This window comes from Perognathus longimembris, chromosome 9 (genome assembly GCF_023159225.1).
Source record: "Perognathus longimembris pacificus isolate PPM17 chromosome 9, ASM2315922v1, whole genome shotgun sequence".
In the NCBI taxonomy this organism is placed as follows: domain Eukaryota; kingdom Metazoa; phylum Chordata; class Mammalia; order Rodentia; family Heteromyidae; genus Perognathus; species Perognathus longimembris.
Genome location: NC_063169.1, coordinates 14,188,914 through 14,209,338, shown reverse-complemented (window position 1 = coordinate 14,209,338; position 20,425 = coordinate 14,188,914). Strand labels below are relative to the sequence as shown.

At 40.9% G+C, this 20,425-nt stretch overlaps 1 protein-coding gene across 1 annotated transcript in view; it reads right to left on the bottom strand.

Moving 5' to 3' along the window:
* Positions 1-8,128: 8,128 nt before the first annotated feature.
* Popdc3 (popeye domain containing 3) overlaps positions 8,129-20,425 on the bottom strand; it is a 29,071-nt gene continuing 16,774 nt past the window's right edge. Inside the window, exons 2-4 of the mRNA XM_048353757.1 lie at positions 11,426-12,158; positions 9,435-9,543; positions 8,129-8,601 (exon numbers count right to left, since the gene is read on the bottom strand). Coding sequence (XP_048209714.1) covers positions 8,320-8,601; positions 9,435-9,543; positions 11,426-11,910 — 876 coding nt within the window. The 5' untranslated portion in view covers positions 11,911-12,158 and the 3' untranslated portion in view covers positions 8,129-8,319. The remainder of the gene's footprint in view (positions 8,602-9,434; positions 9,544-11,425; positions 12,159-20,425) is intronic.

The window sequence follows — 20,425 nt, the reverse complement described above, 5'->3', positions numbered from 1 at the left end:
TTTAATTTTTTTATTTTTTGCCATTCCTGGGCCTTGGACTCAGGACCTGAGCACTGTCCCTGGCTGCCTCCTCCTCCTCCTCCTCCTCCTCCTCCTCCCCCTCCTCCTCCTCCCCCTCCTCCTCCTCCCCCTCCTCCTCCTCCTCCTCCTCCTCCTCCTCCGCCTTTTGCTCAAGGCTAGCACTCTGCCACTTGAGCCACAGCGCCACTTCAGGCCATTTTCTATATATGTGGTGCTGGGGAATTGAACCCAGGGCTTCATGTGTACGAGGCAAGCCACTAGGCCATAGTCCCAGCCCCTCATGACTATATTTTTATATAATCCTAATTATAGTAAACACATGGAGACCACTCCATGTGAAGTCAGAGGGGCTCCCAAACCATTTTTTGAGAAAAATGAAAAACAACACATTTTATCTAGACACATTGTGTATCACTTAAAGTCATAGGAGACATAGTAATGCCTGTTTCTGTTTTAAAATAAACTAGTATGCCTTAAACGAAGAAAGTTTGGCAGCCTTGACTTCCTAAACAACCAAAAAGTTCAGTTTATACATACATGGTAAAAATGAAACTTAAGCTTAACCAGTCTGAAACCATCAACCAGCCTCTCATTAGACTCTACCAGCCAGAAACATCACTATCTTTTCATGAGGATTTTCCTCTTTAACCAGTTTAATATATGTTGTCTTGAGTTCCTTTCTCATCTTAAAAGTCAGGGAGCATTGAGCCCCTTGTCTGTCTGGCTCATGATCTACTTACTGTCTTTTCAAATAAACTCTACGAATCTTCAACATGCTTAAGTTTATTTAACATTTCTAAGAAAATCAATATTAGGCTTTTAATCCAAAGTGTGATCTTGGAAATGAAACACTACGAACAATGTATTCTGAATAAGGTCTGTTCAAACTCACTTCAGCAGCATCAGCCAGAAAAAGAAAAAGAAAATGGTGCCAAGTGCAGCCTTTGCATTTTATTTCTTGGCCAAATAACCAATGGCAATGCATCATGGAAATCGAACGAGGAGGAAGAACCAGGGTTACAAGGTAGACACAGAGTCAAGAACAGGCCCAATGACTTTCCTTCTGTGCAGCAGGTAGTTACCAAGCTGATGCTGCATAGTAGGCAGATCTATATCTTATTCCCCACGGGGAGCCAGGTATAGACCAGTGCAAAGTTTGAAAGGGAATTCCTTTTCTCAGAAAAATAGATGTTGTGCTTGTACATTTTTTTCCCTCAAGGGAGCCAATATGCATTATGGCTCTGTTCTTTCAGCACCTCTTATATTACACTAAAAATCCCTTCCATATCTTAGAGCCCTCATTGGCTTCTAGTTGAAAAAGTTTCATTGAACATGAAATTTTCTCTTCCTTGAGAGGAGATAGATTTCCTTTTACTGTCTTGTAAGAATGGGATGTGAGAGCTGTAAAGCACAACAGCTGAGGTGATGAAGGCTTCTCAGTGAAACATCTGGAGAGATCACACATGAGCTGCGAAAAGAAGTGGAATGTAATTATATCATGCACAATTTACCTGCTTGTGAGGCAGGCACTCTACCACTTGAACCACACTTCCAGTCCCTGCTTGGGGTTATTTTTGAGCAGAGTCTCATTTTGTGACCAGGATCCCTGTGCTGTGATCCCCCTATTGCACTTCTCCTCCTCAGTGGGGATGACAAGCCTGGGTCACTGCATTGTGCCCAACCATTGTGCTTCCCTCACACCTGGGGAAACAGACACATACCAGCATGCTACTCATTGCTTGAGATGGAGTTTTGTGAACTTTTATGCCCAGGTTGGCCTTGAACCACAATCCCTGATCTCTGCCACCCAAGTAGCGAGGATTACATGCTTGAGCCACTACACTGGACTCCTGAACTGGGTTAAGCTGCATCAAAGAAACTTGGCCATGTTCTCTCATTAAGCAAACCGATAACCATTTTTATTAGCGCATACTAAATTACACATTTTACTTGCAGACCTCATGCTTGTTGCTGGTGCTTCAAAAGGAAGGTTCACATTTGGCTACCGTTCCTCATACTACCACTAAGGAATTCATTAAGATGTATAATTAGCATTTTGGCATTGGCTTTCCCTTCAGCTCAGATTGAGGACATTTTAGTACTTTCCAAGTCAGGAACAGAGTCAGGCAAACAGTGTGGTGAATGCCAGAACACTGATTTGGAGGACTGGGCCTGCCTGAATGTTAGCTTGACAAATGGTGACTCAGCCTCTGGAATCTGTATCCACAAAGTGGAATAATTCAAGGAACAAGCAAATTAAATCATGTGCACACACACGTGCTTTGTAACCTACAAAGTACCAAAGAAACATAAAGCACTGTTTTGTAATTAACTCAAGAGAGAATATTACCTGCTTAAGTAGTAATCTCAACTCTGATGAGGCAAAACATGGCATATTGTATCAAAGGAAACTGAAATCCAACTACAAAATTAGTCAAAAGCAAATAATTTCAAGTCCTCCAAATAAAATAAAATTATACTTGTGAAACTCACCAAAGGTTTATTGAAATAAGAGTACGGAGTGATATTATAACACAAATTTAAAGCACAAACCAGTTCTTAGGGAAACAAATATTTTAACGTTCCCTGTCCATCCTCAATAGCTAGCAGGTTTTAAAACTAGACAAACAACATAATAATATGCAAATTATGTTCAGATCATGCTGACATTATAAGCAAATGTACAGTTTGTCATTAAAAACATGGTAATATTCACAGTGAGATGACTAAAAAATGAAAGTAATATTATAATCTTACTGCATCTTTCTGTGTGTTAGTCTTGAAGCAACATACAATTCTCTCATGTTAAGACTGTATTTTATTATAATAGGTTTATGTGATACCAATATTTATTATTTTTATGTACAATGTGTTAAATTACTAGCAGCATTAAAAATAGTAGAATTGGGCCCATTGCATCTTTTCTTTTACTATGTATAAAAGGCTGCCTTTTATAGAAATAACATTAATTCTGGACATCAGTTTTGAATTTTTTCTTTTATAAGAACTCACAGTATTGGAGAACACAGACCAATCAGAGTGTCATCCAGTAGCACTTACAGATCACTTGCCTTAGTTGGAGCAAACATCTCATGTACATGACACTGTATAATGGATTGCTTCTATAATATATCTTGTCTGCTTATTTTTCTCATTTGTTTTTTCATCTTAAGAAATTTCACTTCGCGGGCTGGGGATATGGCCTAGTGGCAAGAGTGCTTGTCTCGTATACATGAGGCCCTGCGTTCAATTCCCCAGCACCACATATATAGAAAATGTCCAGAAGTGGCGCTGTGGCGCAAAAAGAAGCCAGGGACAGTGCCCAGGCCCTGAGTCCAAGCCCCAGGACTGGCCAAGAAAGAAAAAAAAAAAGAAAGAAAGAAATTTCACTTTGCAACTGCTCTGTCAAATCAGTTCTATTCTTCTGGGTCTGCACAGTGCAATAATGTGACATCCAGGGCCTACCTGGCTGGGTAGAGAACAAATGAATTCCCTTTTGCCTCTCCAGTGAGGTGAGGACAACGTGCTCAGTTCACAAGAAATTCCTTGGAGAACATCAGGCCATTATCTTCCCCCAGAACTTAATTTTTTTCTTTCATGTTCAAGTGGTTATGCAAGAGGTTAGAATTTAACACATGTATCAATGTGTCCCCTGTCTCTTGCTCAGTCACCCCTTCAGCTATTCCTCTTTTTGGTTTTTGTTGGTCGTGGGGTTTGAACTCAGAGCCTGGGCCCTGCCCCTGAGCTCTTTTGCTCAAGGATAGTGCTCTACCACTTTGAGCTACAATGCCACTTCCTGTTTTCTGGTGGCTATCGGAGATAAGAGTCTCACAGACTTTCCTGCCTGAGCTGGTTTTGAACTGTGATCCTCAGATCCTCCTGTATAGCTACAACTACAGGCATGAGCCACTGGCTCCCGGCTTCTGTTGGCTATTCTTTATGGTAGATTAATCACAGAACCCTAAACTACAGGACTGTAGAATCTAGTGCAAATCACTCTGCTCCTTTTATTGTGTATTTACACAAGGGTCAAATAAGATGCAAGACAATAGAATAGCTCTGAGAGCACAGCAAGTTTCTAAATACACCGATGAAGTGAAGGCTTGAAGAAAGGGCTTACAGCCTCAGGGAGTATGATTACAGAGCATGGGTGTTTATGGGCTTGTTTTGTGTCAAAGTCCCCCCTTTCCCCCTTACTTCTATTCAAAGACTCTCCTGAACACAAAATTAAACACAAAGAAATCACAGTCCACTTCTTTAAAGTCACAGGGACAACTCCTGGCCCTGACCAAGTGTTGCTTTGTAGGTCTGTGACCTGGAGGTTTACAAAGGGCCCCTGGGCCTACAAGAGCCCCAAATATGGCTTAATGATCTGCTGGCTTGAACTTCTTAATGCTTTTTGTTGTTGTTGTTTTTTAAATAAGGAGGTCCATTGACTTATGGAAATATGTGTTCTGTATACAAAGCCAAAAAACAGGGTCAGGTACTGTGGTACATGCCTACAATCCCTGTTATGTGAAAAGTACTGGAAGGATCATAATGATCCTACATCAAAATCAAGCAAAAACAGAAGACATTTTAAAACAAAAAAGGACTGGAAGCAGGATCAAGTGGTAGACTACCTTCTAGCAAGTGTGAGACCCCACATTCAAACTCTAATACCACCAAAAAGAAAAAATTTAAAAACCAAATTATACAAAAAAAAAACCCAACCTACAAAACATTTTTAAGATAAGAACACAACCCTGTTCCTCATCTTACTTCATTCTTACCATTGAGAAAAGTCACCAAAGGAATTTAGGGCTGGAATCTATTAGGCTGAGGCTAAACGGAGCAGAGTTTTGATTCAAATGAAATTTCCAGTGCACCACAGAATTGCAACTCAGGGACACTTTTCTAGGATATCTACCCTTTCTGCTTTCTGCCTGGGTGGATTATTCTTTTGAGACAAAACAAGTGTGGTTTGCTAGCCATGCATTTCAGGCATACAGTGTAGTTACAAAGTCATTGAAGGGCCTTTGAAGTTTTTCTTTTTCGGAGAAAACCTGGTGCAAACTGAAGTGCTGGATCATCATCATCATCTGTTAACACAGAGTGATTGCACCAGCCCACACAAAGACAAGACCGTGGAGTCTCCATGAATCCCCCCTCTCCCGTTTTCATTTGCCATGCTTTATCTGCTGTGTTTCTCCCCATACTAAAAATAGTTCGATTTCTGGGTAACTTGTATATAAAACGCCCTCATTCTCCTGCTGTCATGTGATCAGAGCCAAAAATCAATACTCCATTCCTGTGTGGCTTTATTCTCGGTTAACTTTCATTACTAGAAAGCTGCCTGGTAATTGCTGTGAAATGCTTACCTGATTCTATCTGAAAGTGTTAAACTATTACCTGGTCTTAATGCAAGGCAGGATGCTCTCCATTTTAAATACTTACTACCATAAAGTCTTGACGAGACAACTGAATTTCTCTCAGACACCTCAATTGTTGCCAGACAGCTGCACTGTGCTGTCTGTGATGGCCGTGTGTGGCGCGAGGCAGAGGAAGCCATCCAGCTGTTCCCTTCGCTCATGCTGAGCTTGAATAGTTCAGTAGCTTATCCAGACTAATGCTTCAGACCTTGGAACATGGTCCCACTTAGAGCTGATGCTAACATACAGAAAAGCTAATATGCATTACATAACCCATCCCCCTTACTGACTTTGCCTCCTTGATCACTGAGTCAACAGCAAGAATAAGTAGAGAATTTTCACAAGCATGGACAACATCTCTCCTTACCCACGATCAACCGTCCGAAGTCCTAAAGGACACTGAGTTCCTTCGTCACTAAACCTGCTCAACGTCATCTCTCCAGAATGTCACCAAACATTTCTGGATCATTTCCATCTGCATACAAATGTGCTGGTATTTCTCCGCTCTCTGGCCCCTACTTCCTGCTCAAGCTACTACACATTTCTGCTTCCTTCACAAACACAAGCTGCTTAAAAGCTACCTGTGCTTCCTCCACTTCTTTCAGCTCTGTTCAAACATTAACTCCTCACAGGGGTCCTTCATTGCCTGGCTATAATTGCAAGCCCTTTCTAATCCACCTTCTCTGATATATATATATATATATATATATATATATTTTTTTTTTCTTCTCCATGGCACATTCACTTGTAATCATAATAACTGGCTTTCCCCCCACCCCCCGACTTATTCTGTTGTCTTTTCCTTCACCCTCAGAATGTAGGCTCCAGGAGGAATGGGTCCCCTCTGATAACTTGTGTGCTGTCAGTGCCTTGGTCTAGAGCACAACAGTCTGGGCCTGCCCTGGGTTACTCAGATGCCTGGAAGTGCAGCTGTAAGATTATGCTAAGGCCAGGTGCCTGTGGCTCACGCCTGTAATCCTAGGATGATTGTGGTTTGAAGCCAGCCTGAGCAGGAAAGTCCATGAAACTCTCTCTTATCTCCAATAAACTACTGAAAAAAGCCAGAAGTGGTGCTGTGGCTCAAGCAGTAGAGTGCTCGCCTTGAGCAAAAGAAGCTCAGGGACAGATCCTAGGCCCTAAATTCAAGCCCCAGGACTAGCAAAAAAAAAAAAAGACTGCTAATCTCTGACCTACTCGATTTAGGAAAGGAAACCTAAACCATTCCACTGTGACTATAACTACCCAAAGCAAGAATGGGTTTGCATCTTTTTTATGTGAGTAAACAACCACCATCTGTCAGAACATCACGAAGCACAAACTGGTAATACTTTATTTGTGCCAACAAACAATTACATCAGGAAATATATGAAGTCATATCAGAAGTAGCAGGCATAAACTTATTGAAGACACCAGATCTAGGATTGACTGACACAAATTCTCTCACCTAAGTTGCATCAAAGAAGGGTTTGTATCACCTAGACGCTGTGGTGCTGGACACTGATGCACCGTCCATCAGACCATCTGGTGTATGCCGTAAGCAGCAATGATTAAAGAGTGATGGATTCCCAGCTCTGTCCCTGAAGTTCAGCTCCATATCCTGCCCAAGATAACTGCCTGAAATGAGCTCTCGCCTTCAACCAGATTTGCACATGTATTGTGGGGCTGGGCTTTTTACTATTATCTCATCACCAACACCAATGTTACTCTCTGTTCTGGCCTTAGGCAAGGCCTCTTCGAACCCTGCTATCCCTTCCTAGTAACCCTATCTAGTAACAGCCCTTCCTAGTAACCCATTACTATGAAGTTTAATGTGTGGTGGACAGTTAAAGTTGGAATATGGGCTAATATTGCCTATTAGCCTAGGCTGTCAAGTAGCCTCAGTAGTAGTGGGCCAATGAACACTGATGAAATTGACATAGTTTGTGAATCTGCTGTCATTCAATAATACATTCTGACATGGGGAGAACACAAATGTGTCTGTTTCTGTCACAGCTTATTCTTGACACCAGGTCAGCCCTTGGAGTTGTAGAAGGAGGTCAGGACTCATCTGTAAATGCATAATACATTTTTCTACAAAGGACACAGACTACACGTGAACTTTAGGAAACCAGTTTTCCCGAGCTAAGGAGGGTCCCAATCCACAGCTAAGGATCTGTGTCTTGCTTCTTTACAAGATTATGGTAATGGTATCAAGCAGGGTTCTGTGGGTGGTAGTGTTCACTGTGAGGCGTTCCCTGCCCAGGCAAACCCTGGCCTTTTTAGCAGAGATTGTGAGATTGAAACGCTGTGCATGTTCCTTGTTTATGGACATTCTTTTTACTCAGACATTATTGTGCTTCCTTTGAAAATGCCTTTTTTAAAATAGTAAAGAGAAATTATTTGTAGCAAGAAAATAGTTTCCCAGATTGGCACGTGCTTCTTTCTTACATTTATTCTATTTTTCAATCTTACTGAATACCTTCATGGTAAAAAGAGTAACCACGCCTGGCTTTCATCAGAGTTTGTAGCGAGGGGAAAGGCAACATCTGGCCACGTTTACATGGACATTAATGAACTACTATTAGGACTAAAAATCAACAGAACACAGGGGAGAAAATAGGAGAAAACCTCTGAAAATACAAAGTTACATTCATCCAATTCTGAAGTAAACTGCCCATCGTCATTCACTCCCCTCTCCCAACTGTAACAATGAGAAATACAAGGAAAAAAATTGTAAAATTTATTTGCAACACAGTAGTTGAGATGAATAAAAATGACTGGTAATGGCATCATTCCTCTGAGTCTGAGTTACAAAAGTACGAATGAGCTTAACTTTCTGTATTTTGCTATTTCATTTTGGGGAATGACGAAGATATTTTTAATCTTTATAAAACTTTCTATCTTCATGTCAGTTATCACAGTATCGTCTGGAATTTCGAAACTGTTCTGTCAGGGGTGATCGGGGCATTTCTGGACTTGACATGTGATAGTAGTTGGGTAATCGAATATCGTAGTGATAACTTTTTCCTGTGTGTACCCTGTCATTCAGGGCGTAGAGTTTATCTGCAATGTCATTGCCAATTAAAACCGAAAACAGGCGGGAAATGTAACGATGCTGAGCAAAGAGCAAATATAATTTCTTTCTTCTCCAAGACACATACCGACAATCAGTTTCTGCTGTGAGGGTGACCTGAAAAAAAGGTAAGACCATATTAAAAAACAAAACAAAATGATGAAGCAAGACATTCAGCCACATTTTTTCTGGTCTAAATTTTAAACAAATTTCATGTGCTTTCTTTTTAAAACTCCAGTTGATCCATAATATAGTGTAAAAGTACAAATCATTTATAATAAGAATGATCATAATATTGCACTAACCTCCAGCTTGTCTTTTTTTCTGATTTATTATTACTGAAAGCAAAGCTACTTGAGATTAAAAGCAGAAAACAAACTGACATTTTAGAAGCATAGTCAGGTTTTCTGAAGACTACAGGCATTTAACCCTGTTTCTGTAGTATAAAATATAAATCAAACACCTAGTTTACATACAGATAAGAACTTTATGTATTAACTCATAGGCAAACAGTATACTATGAGGAATGGAACCCACTGAAAGGATTACTTATCAAAGCTACCAGATATGACAGTAGGGAAGTGACAGTTGTCATCTCATTGCTAGAAAATAATTAATGCCATCAGTATTTTAAATTAAAATCATCATTTATTTAATAACAAATGTTCTTTTTAGTTCTTGGTGTTTCCTAAACTGTTGGCAGTGTTTAGTTTACAGTCAGATATCAATTAATTACATTTAATCCCCACATATGAGGTTACACAAAGGAAATCTTGAGACTATTTATCATGGACTTCTTTGTTTCTGTACCTATGGAGGTGTTGCAATATAAATCCCAAAGTTAAAGTCAGTTATTCTTGTATTTCCTGTGTTCTACTTGTTTTAAATACAAATAGCGTTTATCTGTTCGGAAGAGTGTGTATGAACCATGCAGTCTACTTATCCCTTACCTGAAAAGTGCCTTCCTCTGTGGGTCTCAGTGAGTCCCACTCGGGAGAATCCAGGAACTGAAAGGGGAAAATGTAATGCAGAAATTCACCATCCACTGTCACCCTGACCCTACCAAACACAAGAACATCAGTTAGGAGGCATGGAGGAAAACAACATGACTGGGGGGACGGAGATGGGAAATACATTTCAGATCTCTGCTGTTTTTCTTTCCCCTAGAATTGTGAAGGGCAAATTACTAGATTGATAGACAATAAGTTAACATAACATCCTGTGGTATTCCTATATATTAATGTTCTTCTTTGTGAGCTTTTCTGCTTAAGGCTAGTGCTCTACGATTGGAGCCACAGCTTCACTTCTGCCTTTTTTGGTGCTTAACTGGAGGTCAGTTTCATAGACCACCTGTGAGGTAGGAGTCTCACAGCCAGCCCAGGCTGGCTTCCAACTGGATCCTCAGATCTCAGCCTCCCGAGCAGCTAGGATTCCAGGAGGGGGCCACTAGCATCCGGCTCTTATTCAGGAATCTGGACTGTTGAGTGAAATTCACCCGACAGCTCATCAAGTGGCACTTTGATAATGAATGTTCATTTGTGGATGTATATTTTACTCCAATAAGACCAGCTTAAGTACACTTTATTAAATTTTTTACTTCAGTAAGAGAACATGTAGGAATATGAAGGAACTGCTATAAATATATCTATAAACTAAGGTTTTCACCTTTTTAAAAATATGAAATAAACACCTCATTGTTTCCTCCCTCAAACTTTTCAGAACTTAGATGGATTGTACAAAGATGCTCCTTCTCTCTCTCACCGTGTGTGTGTGTGTGTGTGTGTGTGTGTGTGTGTGTGTGTGTGTGTGTTCCAATACTGGGTCTTTTTTTTTCAGGAACCTTTTTTTTGTTTGGTTTTGTTGTTTTGCCAATCCTGGGGCTTGAACTCAGGGCCTGAGCACTGTCCCTGGCTTCTTTTTGCTCAAGGCTAGCTAGCACTCTGCCACTTGAGCCACAGCGCCACTTCTGGCTTTTTCTACATACGTGGTGCTGAGGAAACGAACCCAGGGCTTCATGTATACCAGATGAGCACTTTACCACTAGGCCATATTCCCAGCCCCCAATACTGGGTCTTGAACTCGGAACTTTGAGCTCTTGCTTAGCTTGCTCAGAGCTGGTGCTTCACCACTTGAATCACACCTTCAGTCTTTTCCGTTCCAGCTGTTTTGGAATACTGATCCCCCAGGTCTCAGCCTCCTATCTACGTATATTCTCCTTCCCACTTCCAACAAGTGGGCAGTTGCTAAGAATTTACTGAACAAACTTGGTAATGATCAAAGTGAAAAGTTCTCTGCTACTTAAAAGAACACCCCATGGAAGAGTTTATTTAAAATTCTTCATGTGCCAATATAAGTTACTCAATGCAAGCTGGCATAGCCCTCTTCTTGACTCTCAGTGATTAGCTAGGAAACAAATGTCATACCTGGATTAGTAAATTCATACTTCATTTCTTGTGCTTTCATTTTTGTCAGTTGTGGGGCTTGAACTCAAGGTCTAGGTGCTGAGCTGTTTTGTTCAAGGCTAGTGCTCTACCACTTTGAGCCACAGTGTCACCTCCAGTTTTCTGGTGGTCAATTGGAGATAAAGGGTCTCATGGACTTTCCTGCCCATGGCTTCAAACCATGATGCTCAGATCCTAGCCTCTTGAGTAGCTAGGAATACAGGAATGAGCCTCCAGCACCTGGCTATAATTTGGTTTTACGATCCATATCATTTATTCTCTAAGACAAAGGAGATATAGCTCTAGATAATTTCCTACTTCAAGTAAATAATTCCCACTCCTCTATGTGATTCTATTTACTGTTCATGTCTCAAAGACTTCTTCAAGGCTCAGGAGGGTAAATGCCACCCAGTACTACCCTGCACCAAGGTGGAAAAATACAATACGAAACACACATAGCAGATACAGAAGAAAAGCATGCAGGCACCAAGGGTACAAACCTTCCTGAAATAAGCAGGGAGAGTTTGTCAATGGAAGTTTTCCCCTGCATGGCGTAACAGTGCTCTTTTTCCAAAGTAACCACTTCGGAGCTCAAAGCAATTGTTCTGAAGACAGGCAAAGAGATCCCAAGGGGCTGGAAAAGGGAGCTGTACAACACCTGGAATTCCCGGGCGAAGGTTATACTGTGCACTTGATATGCAATGTGAACAAACTGCATGAAGCAGATGACAAAGAGTACAAAGTTCCAGGAAAATATATCAGCAGCACAGACATCTACCCATGCCCAGACCGCAGAGCAGAGGAAACCCAGCCCCAGCAAACTGAAGACATAAAGGAGCCCGAAGAATCCACTGCCACCCATGAAACCTACTACAAATAAAATACTGGCAAGGTGATAAATGGCTCCTTCAGCCTCTTGCTTCCAGCTCGTGCAGACTGGGTGCTCATCTATCAGGTTCTTCCATAAACTCGAATTCTTTTCCATGGCTTTTCCGCTGTCTGCTTCCCTTCCCAGTTGATGTGAGATGCTATGGAAGCACAGTGCCTAAGCGCGCTGCTCTTGCATCATTCACGGCGGGCTCTGTCTTCACAAAACCCCGCAGACGCTGGTGCCAGCAGGCAGTGATCAAGAGATTCGTGGGTCTGGAAGATGAAACACTAAGAATTGCGTGGTAGCTTCTTCCGGTTCACCTGGATTCTGATTTAAATAGTTCGCAGACACTTTGCTATTCCCTGTGCAAGGGGAAAAAGGACAAAGGATCTAATTAACCAAAAACAAAAACTAAAAAGGAAAGGTACTTCTATCAGAAAGAATGACATTGTCCCATTCGTAAGGAAATGGAAGGACTTTGAAAAAAATTATACTAAGTGAAGTGATCCAGACCCAAAGAAACATGGACTCTATGGTCTCCCTCATAGGGAATAATTAGCACAGGTGTAGGCAAGTCACAGCAGAGGATCACAGGAGCCCAATAGCTATGCCCTTATGAACACATAAGATGATGCTAAGTGAAATGAACTCCATGTTATGGAAACGACTGTTATATCACTGTAGTAATTACTTTCAACATGCCATGTAAAACCATAGCTTCTTTTCTTGATGATCCTCTTGTATCCCCTTCCAGTAGTTGTGCTGGCACTATCACTGTATCTCATCTGAGTACCCTGGATACCGTATATACTGGTATTAGAACTAGGGAAGTGAAAAGGAATAACAAAATCAAGAGACAAAGGATAAAAAGACAAACGACCCCAAAAGCAATACTTGCAAAACCATTTGGTGTAAACCAACTAAACAACTCATGGGAGGGGAGAGGGGACGGGGAGGGGGGAGGGGAGAACGAGGGAGGAGGTAACAAATAGTACAAGAAATGTACCCATGGCCTAAGGTATGTAACTATAACCCCTCTGTACATCACTATGACAATAAATAAGTAATTATTATTTAATAAATAAATAAAAAGTCTTCTCCAAGTTAGCAAAAACAAAATAAAACATAAAGTAAAAAGACAAAAAAAAGAAAGGTACTATAATTAATGAATCAACATTACTTATGGAAATTGACCATCTATTTCTACAAAGTTGGAATGTTTCAAGCGCAAATGCTGCTCTTGGTAACATTCTTATCACTTAAAAGCTCGTGGAGAATCTAAGTGTTCACCAGCTGGCCTGCACAGCAGTGATTCAGTGTCATCTCTGATCCCTTGCAACAACGGTTAGAAATGCAGACTCAATCCAAGATACAAGGACACCTGCACCTCCATGTTCATTGCTGCACTGTTCACAATAGCCAAGAAATGGAAACAACCCAGATGCCCCACTATAGACCTGTACACATTGGAATTCTACACAACTATTAGAAATGATAAAATAATTGCATTCACAGGGAAATGGACAGGACTAGACAAATCATGTTGAGCAAGACAAGCTAAGAACAGAGACAAACAGTGCATGGTCTCCCTGATATGCGGGTGTTAGAATCAAATTGCAAAGAGACATGACAAATCAAACAAGATCCAAGATAGCAATACATAGTGAGACCTTAAAAGGACAGTCTTAGGAGAAAAGCACCAAAAAGTAAGACCCAAGCACTACTTCATATGTACCTAAAATAATATACAGACTGAAAATAACTCCAAAGATAAGAAAACAAAGGACCTCTTCTTAGTCTTATAGTATTTATAGGACCGAATATTCTTTAACTCACATATGGTGTATACATGTGCACATCTTAGGGAAGCTGGGAGGAGGGCACAGAATGAGTGGAAAGCAGGTGAAAAACATACAGTGGGGGGGGGCCAATAGCTACAGTGGACATTGATGAAAGAGAATTAAGCAGCTTAAGGGCAATAGGGGGAGGGAAGAAATGAGAAAAAGTAGGAACATTATACTAAGCAAAAGGAAAGAAATATACATTATCACCCAACTTGGAAGGAATTGTCTTATTGTTAATTTTAATAGAGTCCATAAGCATTGTAGACTAGAATGACAATAGCCATCATTGGGAAAGTTAAAAAAACAAAGATGAAAGCAAAGGGGGCTGGTTTGGGGGAGGGAAGGTGGGAGAAAAATGAGGAAGGGGTGTAACAAGTATGACAACAAATGTACTCACTACCTTACGTATGTAACTGTAACCCCTCTGTATATCATCTTGACAATAAAAAAAATTGACAGTAAAAATAAAAAAAAAGAAATGCAGACTCAATGACTGCTTCCAGGCCTACTGTATCAGAATTGCTGAGGATGGGGCTCAGGTGTATTTTGAACAAACTTCTCCTATAATTCTGATGTATGAATCTGTGGTCCTCCATGGCCCACCCTTTGAGGGGAAATCTTGAGGATGTTATGTTATTCATTCTACACATGAAGAGTAAGAGACTCTGAGAGGCCAGCCATTTATCCAAGGGTACACACATGTTAGTGGCAGGCAGAACTTGTGCATTGGTAGCCATGTGCCAATTCAATCATGTGGCTTCCTTCTCATGAAGGGTTTGCTAAACTTGGCACTGCAGATTGATCTACCGAATCAGTACACATAAAGAAAACACAGGGGTCAGATTTAAAGAACACAGACTGGGAAAAAAATCATTTGAGGAAAATATAAATTGAGTACACTATTACATGACTGTATTGGTGGCTGTTTCAAGTTAAAGGTTGCATCTATACAATAAATAAATATTAAGAGTCCTGTTACATATAGATTTATTTACCAGATAGTCAAAATGTTACCAATTCCATTTCTCCACACATATATTCTCTACCCTTTCAGCCATATGGTGCAAATGCTAATATGTGATCTGAGTCAGAAGTGAATTAGTTGCGATGACAGAGTTCCAGGATACGTGCAATGTTTACCACTAGGTTCCTTAACAATAAATGATTTCAATAGAAAGCATTCATGAGGTTATTTTTATTTTTATTTTTTGCCAATCCTGAGCCTTGAACTCAGGGCCTGGGCACTGCCCCTGAGCTTCTTTGTGCTCAAGGCTAGTGCTCTACCATTTTAGCCACAGCAACACTTCCGGCTTAAAAAAATAAAGTTTATTGGAGATAAAAGTCTCACAGGTACTTTTTCAGCCTGGGCAGGCTGAGAACTGCGATCCTCAGATTTCAGCCTCCTGAGTAGCTAGAATACAAGTGCCCAGCCATGAGGCTGATTTTTTTTTTTTTAAAGCAGAGCAACATTCAAAAGCCTTGAATGTGTATGCTATATTTAGTGTTTTATTTTTGAAATAGATGCTTTCCAGAACACCTGTTAATAAAGTATCAGATATCACAGATCTTGTCCCCTAGGGAGAAAACATACACATAGAGAGGGAAAAGAGACTTAACTGTAGTGAGAGGGGAACAATGCAACCACTAACAACTAAAAAGGGGAAGGAAGTTCCTGATTAGTGAGACCCTTCAGGCAAACCTTAAAGAAAGATAGGAAGGACCTTCGAGAAGGAAGGAGGGGACAAAATTATTGACACCTACAACTTAAGTCAGATTGTTATTTTCACTTGTTTTTAAATATGTTTAAAGCATTCTCGGTATCCCCAAGATCTCTTCCTCCACTCCTGCCAATCTGTGATACTTTGTTCAAGGAAGACATGCATCCTGAGTATGTTCAATTCCTTCCTTTTTTTTTTAATTAAAGAAAATCTTTATTAAGCAGAAGAGCTTATAATTATGTAAGTTAGGCAAAGAGTACATTTCCTTTTGGACAAAGGGGAGGGAAAAACTGGGAGAGAGCAAGGGCACCGGTGACATTGCCCCAATTTTCCCCTATTTATTTATTTAAGCTTCTTTTTGCTCAAGGCTAGCACTCTGCCACTTGAGCCACAGCGCCACTTCTGGCCATTTTCTGTATATGTGGCACTGGGGAATCGAACCCAGGGCTTCATGTATACAAGGCGAGCACTCTTGCCACTAGGCCATATTCCCAGCCCCAATTTTTCTCTTTTTAAACAAAAGGTTAAATCCCATGCCTCTGGATTGTCGCATAAAGAAAGCTTGTCAAAAAAATGTAATGAGCAGTGATAATGGTGATAACCAGCCTTCTAACGCCAGTCTCCGTGCCGACTTTTAAAACCATGGTATTTTAGGCAGAGACACGCAAGCCAATATTGAAAGGAATTGCTAATAGGGCTTTGAACTTTGGTTTGAACTTCCTTAAATATTTATCATCTCCAACAAAATGTGAAAATGACGCTAGTTGAGAAAGGCTGGGTAAAATGTCTGTGGGAACTCGGAAGCAAGCTGACAGGGCTCTTGTCCCCTTAAAATTGTTGTTTTGAGATTTGAGAGATGTATTAGGACCTCTACATTCCAGAAGTGTGAGCCCAGAGCGCCTGTGCTTCCGGCCCTTTCCTGTCTACTTCTATTTCTTTAAGCTGTGACCAGGCCAGCTTTCTATCCTTGACACTGAATTGCTCAAGTGTGCTGACTTGCAATGATTCAATTACTCCCCACCCAGCCGCTCTCCACGAGCTGTGTTTTTATTCAGTCACCAAAACAGATGCACGTTATTAGAAGAGGAAGAACTGACAGGGGCAGGTGATGGGCAGAAACATCCTCTGAGAGACACCAGCCGCACTGCACACATGCTTCACATGATTCATGGGCCCGATGCCTGCCTTAAGGGCGCTCACGCCGGACGTCAAGTTGGTGCATAAATGAATGCTGAAATGCCCGAGGAGCGCAATGGATTTCTTCCCTGCCAAGGAAGTCAGGACACTGAGCTACAAATGATGGAGAGGAGATTCAGTGCAAACACAAGAGCTCCCAGCTCACTCTCTAACTTTTTTCTCTTTAAATTTTCAGACAGTGGGTTTTAATGGCATGAGGAAATGCAAAAGATGATACAAGGAATGCTGCACGAAAGGCGATATAAAACCCAGTGGGAAACTGATGAAAATGAGTTCAGAAACAGTGTTTATCTGCTGAGCACTCTTACATTTGCCACCTCACTGCCCGAAGGGGAGACAGAATCTAGATCTTCATGTCAAGGTTACAAATGGGAAAAGTAGGGCACCGGCAATGAAGTCTCTGACTCCAGGTAAAAAAAGAGGCAGTTAGTCACATCCAGTATAATGGAAACGCAAGGCCTCCTGGCCCATTTCACCCCTTGCCGGCAGGCAAAGCCACCTCTCAGGCTATGAAGCAAGCAGTATGAATGTGTTGGGAAACCAAAGTGGAATATTCTTCCTGGATAGGCTTGCCAGGAAAATAACAACCCTACAGCAGCTACTTAAGATCCGCTATCCCTGCTTTTTCTGCTCAATCCATCATGCTTAGAATAATGCTGGAGACACAGACAGGGCTCATGAAATATTCTGCTTTGTTTTTATTTAGTATTGATTCCTCTCCTAGACTCTGAAGTTCTAAAGGGCAGCAGGGGCAAAGACAAATGCTTTTTTTTTGTAAGTCTGACCCTTGGAGCTCAATGAATTTTGATTGGATATGTTGGGAGAAAAGTGTACATCACCTCCAATGTGAGATGCTCTTCCATCTTGTGTTCCATAAGGCAGAGAAGTGGGAAGTTTCCCAACATCCATGACATTTCAGCACAAATAAACTGAGGAGTTGGGGCTTCACTTTTTCTAAGTATCTGGCACAACTCAGGGGAATCCTTTCAGCTGTCTACAACCTTGAGCTTAACAGCAGTTTAATTACTGCTTTGATTAACAACCACTCTGGTAGCCAGTAGTCTTGAGTTGGTTGCTAGGCAACCCCATCAGCTCAAAATTCCATCAGTGTTCAACTTATTAATTAGAATCCAATCCCAACTTCAGTATGTGTTCCATATGCTTAATTCTTATTTTTTTTAGTATTTTTTCTTCTTATCCTTAAGGTGGTACATTTACTCAACAAAGATGTGCCAGGCATATTTTAAGAATTCTCTCACTTGTTAACATCCCCCCTTGAGGAAGGTGCTGTTTTCTGCACTTGGCAGATGAGAAAACTGAGATTGAAAGCAGGTAAATAAGGTGTTCAAAGTCACAATACCTACCATGAAACTGAGTTTCTGTCCAGAGCTGCCTGATTCCAAAGCTCACAGATGGCCTAGACTACATCATTTTACTTCCAACATACAGTAACAGTATTAAAAACTGTAGGTGTTTAGTCTCTTTACTGCTAGCTGAGGTGAATCTTAGCATGTTTGTTCAGCAGTAAAACAGAACTGTCACCTTTTGTCTATACTTTAAATGGAACTAGATGGTTCAAATGAGAACGTCTATATTAATTTTTTGGTAAACTTTAAAATAATATATAAGATAACCTATTGCTTGTACGTCATCTAGCTGAGCCACTAGGATTAGTTTTAGAAAAAGCTTGCCCTTCCCAGGTGATTACAATTGAGGAAAGAACTATAGATGATTATGTTCTCTGCTATCCATCATTTTTCTTTTTTTCCTTTTGGTAGTACTGGGTTTGAACTCGGGGCCTTGCATTTGGCTCCACTAATTGTGCTTTATGTTTTAGATATATTTTAGACAGTGCCTTAGGCTTTTTGCCTGGGGTGGCCTAGCGTCAAGATGCCCCTACTGATGCCTTTCAAATAGTTAGGGTTACAGATATGTACCAGCTTGTTTGCTCAGATGAAGTTTCTAGCTTCTTGCCTAGGCAAAAGTATGATCATTCCAATCTCTGCTTTCCAAGTAGCCAGGATTACAGGTAAGAGCCACTGGACCAAGCCCTAGCTTCTATCAGTCTTTAAATTATAAATGTCCTCCAACCTGCGGGGGTGATCTCTGTGCTCTTTCCTACTGTATGTTCCGACCTCCTACGAGTAGGAGATATAAATCCATAAGCAACATATCTATCTTCACTTTCCAAAAGATCTAAAGCCAGTCTCTGTAAGCCAACAGCAATCTTCTGCCATAGATTTGTGTGTGGTGCTTCCTAGAAGGTATCCTCATGCCATTCATATCCAGATCATTTCAGTGGCTAGGTTCTACTTGGAATAATGGAGCTGGAGTCTCTGGGATAAGATTCAGAAGACACTTCCCTGTGAAGTCCTCGTTGATGCCTGTGCACACTGAAGTTTGAGATCTCTTATTCTGTGTTAACACTGGATGATCTCTGAATTGCTCTTGCTCATCTGCACCTCTGCTTGGTCCAGTCCTGGCTTCCCCTGGCCGGTTATTTGATGTTCTTTCATCCCTAACTATCTGTTCTCTAGCTAGCCAGCTTCAATTCTCACTTACTATAAGTATCCTTGTCTCAGCTATACTCTAAGTTATCTATGTGTTTTTTTTTAAACTTTCCCAGACCTGTTTCTACATCTCACAGGTAAATTAAGGGTCGAACATGATGGAGACCCTTTTAGCTCTAAAATGACATGGCTGTATAACATTCTAAATGTGAATCAAAATATGGAGCTGAGTAATACCAGTTCAGATGGTATTATTAATTTGCAGTATTCATAATATGAAAAATCTTAGTACAAGGTAATACTTAACTTGGTCTGTTATGTGGATCAAGTATGGGCATCCCTCCCTCCCACCCCCACTCAGGGATTTTGTTGTGCAACCCAAAGAACCCTGCAACTAATGTTAGAGACGGGGAAGGGGGAGGCACCCAGCCTCCCTGTCCGCCTGGCTTCCATCACATAGTACTGTATTGACCACTGGTTCTCTCCTGTTTAAAGCATGAAAAATCTGTTTTTCTCAGGGAACATTTTAAAGCATTTCTTACAAAGTAAACATAAATTGTGCACTAGGGTAGATTTATTGATTGGTCGTTTTATGTGTATATTTTGACATATAGCTGAACTTGTAAATGAGGTCTGGAGTGGTCTTCCATAAATGCTTAGATTTTTGTGTGCAGGTCTTAGAGCTTGAATTTAGGGCCTGGAAGTTGTCTCTTAGTTTTTTTTGCTCAAGGCTAGTGCTCTAGCATTTGGGCCACAACTCCACTTCTGGCTTTTGGGTGGTTAATTGGAGATAAGTGCCTCACAGACTTTCCTGCCTGGGCTGGCTTTGAACTGTGATCCTCAGATCTCAGTTTTAAAGCAATGTTTGAAATATAGTTCTGGCATAAGCAAGTAATGTGTTAGGAAGTCCAAGAGGAATATGACCAATAGCTGAATCAGTGGCTTAGATGTTGAATTAGAAAAAAGGAAGGACTATATATTAGACTACTAGGAAGAGTATCTATTGACAGCTCAGAAATCAATCAGAAGAAAGGGGAACACAGTTTCAATCATGTTTAGCCTGATGCTCTTGGCCTAGAAGAATTCGCAGTAGAAACTAAGGAGTGGGGTGGCAGAAGAGAGAGTTAACAATCACACACACAGGGTAAGAATAGAGTCAGCAAGGTTATTCCAAAGCTGGAAATGAGACAAATAAAATTTGATCCTAAATGCCCTTGATGAATGGCCTTAGATGGAAATTCAATTGATAGCCCTTAGCCAAATGTGGACAACTGAGCTCCCCAAATGTGGCTGATCTAAATCGACAAGTCTTGTTCACAATGGATTTTGAAGACAGTACATAAGAATATGTCACTAATAA